Below are 3,021 nucleotides of genomic sequence, written 5' to 3'. Positions count from 1 at the left end.
CAGGATGGGGATTGGGGATGGGGATTTGGGACACACAGCCCCTCAGGATGGGGATTTGGGATGGGGATTTGGGACACACAGCCCCCCAGGATGGGGATTCAGGACACACAGCCCCTCATTCTGGGGATTTGGGATGGGGATTTGGGACACACAGCCCCCCAGGATGAGGATTCGGGACACATAGCCCCCCAGGATGGGGATTTGGCACACACAGCCCCCCAGCTCTGGGGTCCCTCCCTGGCTGCAGGCAGGACCAAGGGCATGGGCAGCTCTGGGGGGTCCCCATGTCTGACTCAAAGACAGCAAGAGCAGTGGAGACACTGCAGCAGGGAGCCCCTTTATCAGACCTGCACACTCACACACAGCCACATGAGGCTGTGATCATGTACCCATGCCAGGCTGGTGCTCTGTGGTGAGCAAACATCACCCTCCTGCATTAAACCCCTCTGCTGCTTAGCTCAGCAGCTGTACCAACAAAGCAAGTCTGGATGGCAATTAAACTCCTTCAGCTGAACTAAGAGCTTTGGCTTTCTACAGGAAAAAACATTCTCTGTTCGTGTAAAAAACCTGTACATTTTATATATCAGGAAAACAACCTGTATTACACAGCACCTATAAAGAGCTCCTAGCTGAAGGAAAATGCTGACAGCACCCAGAAGAACCCAAAAATCCAAATGTTCTATTATACAAGGTGGCACTGTTTGTTCCTCTTCTTCTAACAAATACTTTTTCTAAATTTAGAGTCAATTTTAAAGATATAATTTCCTTGCATTCATAACACACAAATTAATTTATTTCTGCAAAAGAAATCTCAGGGTGTCCATCTGACTGAATATGAAACCAAGAACAGCAAGGGTCAGACATTGTGGGAGTTTTGCACAAACATGAAATGCTTGGGGTTTTTGTCTTTCATTTTTTTGCTGTGGTTTTGAGCAAAGAACAGTCTGAATTCACATCAGCCTCAGGAGCAAATAGCACCTGAAACTGTCCCTGCATTAGCAAGGAACAATCTGAAACAATCTGAATTCACATCAGCCTCGGGTGCAAATTTCACACAAAACAGTCCCTTCATTAGCAAAGAACAGTCTGCATTCAGACAAAACCCAAAAGGCAAAGAACAGTCTGCATTCAGACAAAACCCACAAGGCAAAGAACAGTCTGCATTCAGACAAAACCCACAAGGTTACAGCCTTGAGGAAAGCACCAAGCCACTCCTGCTGGGCATGCTGGTGAGGGGCCGGCTGCAAACCAGGATGGGGCCCCGGTCACACCATGCCCAGGCTCATTCCTTGCACAAAAAGGATCCTGCTGGGGATGATTTGGTGCTAGGCAGTAATGCACAGCATGCTGGCATAGCAGTGTAGCACACATCCATGCAAGGTCAGGCAGGGCTCTGGTCCCATTCCAGGGGAGAAGTGCAGGGTTCAGGACAGGGAAAGGAGAACTGGCGCCCTAAAATACCTGCATGCTGTCCAGGGTGCTCTGGGTGAAGGGCAAAGCAATAAATCCCAAACAAGACACAGTGAACAAAGAGATGTGAAATAAACAAAGAAATAAAAACAGTTCTGGGTAATTTTTTTACATTTCAAAGCAGTCTCTCAGAAGAGCTACACGTGTAAAAACATGCACCGACACAAACAGCACTGCTGATCTGACACTGCACACGAAACAAAACCATCTGAAACTGCAACAGGCACACAAGATAAAATGCTAACAAACAACGTGCTGGTGGCAATAAAAAGCAAAAGCTTTGGAAATCTCGTTGGGGTTATGCGAATCAGAGGTTGCAGACAAATCAGCTAAATCAGAATTGTGCTCAGCTTGGGGGGTTAAATAATCTGCTTGTCTTGTTTCTGTTTTCCTGCGTCAAACACTTTGCAGTAGGCATTAAATAAAAACTTCAGCTTACAGTCTGGAAGCCAAAACAAACTTAATCTAAATGATGCTAATGAAAGCCTATGAGTAAAACACACCCTGTGCGAATATTAACTTGTATAGATAATAACAAACCACTGCTTTAATTTATTTTTTTAAAAGTTGATCAATGCAGCAGGAAAAGCCCACTTTTCACTGAGGCACAGCCAGCAAGTACATCCAGAAATACTGTGGGAAGGTAAAAGGACTGGAAATGGCCTTGAGATAACAGCAAATCTCTAAATGGAATATTGCCAATGCACGTGCTATTATCTATCATATTTTGCACGTTCTTTAGGATATGGACATTAACACTTGGAACCATTGCATGCCTCTTCCTCAGGCAGAAAATGAAGTGCTCTCTTTCCACCTCACCCTTTGAAGGTTTCTGAAGTATCTCAATTCTTTCATTAGGTTTACAGTTTCTGCTTCTTTGACACGTTGCTTTATGTTCATTAGACAGTATTTAATTAGGAACCCTAGGTAACTGATTGATATTTGCTGCTGTATTTCCAGCCTAATAAATCAAAATTCTCATCATTAATCACTCCCTTTAACAGTATTTCACAAAAAATGGTACCAAAAGAGAAACACACATCACTTCCAACAGCTCAGCTTAATGCCCTCCTAACTGAATTATAAATCTTATAATTATAAGGATGCAATTATATCAGAAGAGAAAAAAAAACCCTCTTTGCCTGCACATTCCTTGAAATGCTCACAAGTGATGATTCTGTAAACTACCCTGCTCAGAAGGGAGCTGAACAAGCCAGGGGAGCCCAGGGGATCTTACCTCTAGCAACTGAACTGCTCCTTCATGTTCCTTCTTGGCTTCAACCTGAGCCTGGGTTTGTGGGAGAGGAAAGCGGAAAAGAGAGGGCAAGGAGGAAGAAGGAGAAGCAGTGAGTCAGGGCACACAGAGCCTGCTGTGAGCACACCAGCAGCGCCCTGAGCCCGCTCCCAGCGGCAGGGCGGCTGTGCCAGCCCCGCTGGGCACTCCCAGCCTGCCAGGGATGCTGAGCTGGGGCTGGGTGTCAGGGCAGGGGGATCTGCTGAGCTGGAGCAGCAGCACATGGGCTCCTGAGCACTCCCAGCCTGGCAGGGATG

At 46.1% G+C, this 3,021-nt stretch overlaps 1 protein-coding gene across 1 annotated transcript in view; it reads right to left on the bottom strand.

The window, feature by feature from the left end:
• RIMBP2 (RIMS binding protein 2) overlaps positions 1 to 3,021 on the bottom strand; it is a 56,399-nt gene that overhangs the window by 29,426 nt on the left and 23,952 nt on the right. Inside the window, 1 exon segment of the mRNA XM_031059510.1 lies at positions 2,708 to 2,758. Coding sequence (XP_030915370.1) covers positions 2,708 to 2,758 — 51 coding nt within the window.

Source organism: Geospiza fortis, unplaced genomic scaffold, assembly GCF_000277835.1.
Source record: "Geospiza fortis unplaced genomic scaffold, GeoFor_1.0 scaffold145, whole genome shotgun sequence".
Classification (NCBI taxonomy): domain Eukaryota; kingdom Metazoa; phylum Chordata; class Aves; order Passeriformes; family Thraupidae; genus Geospiza; species Geospiza fortis.
This window is presented reverse-complemented; position numbering and strand designations above follow the sequence as displayed.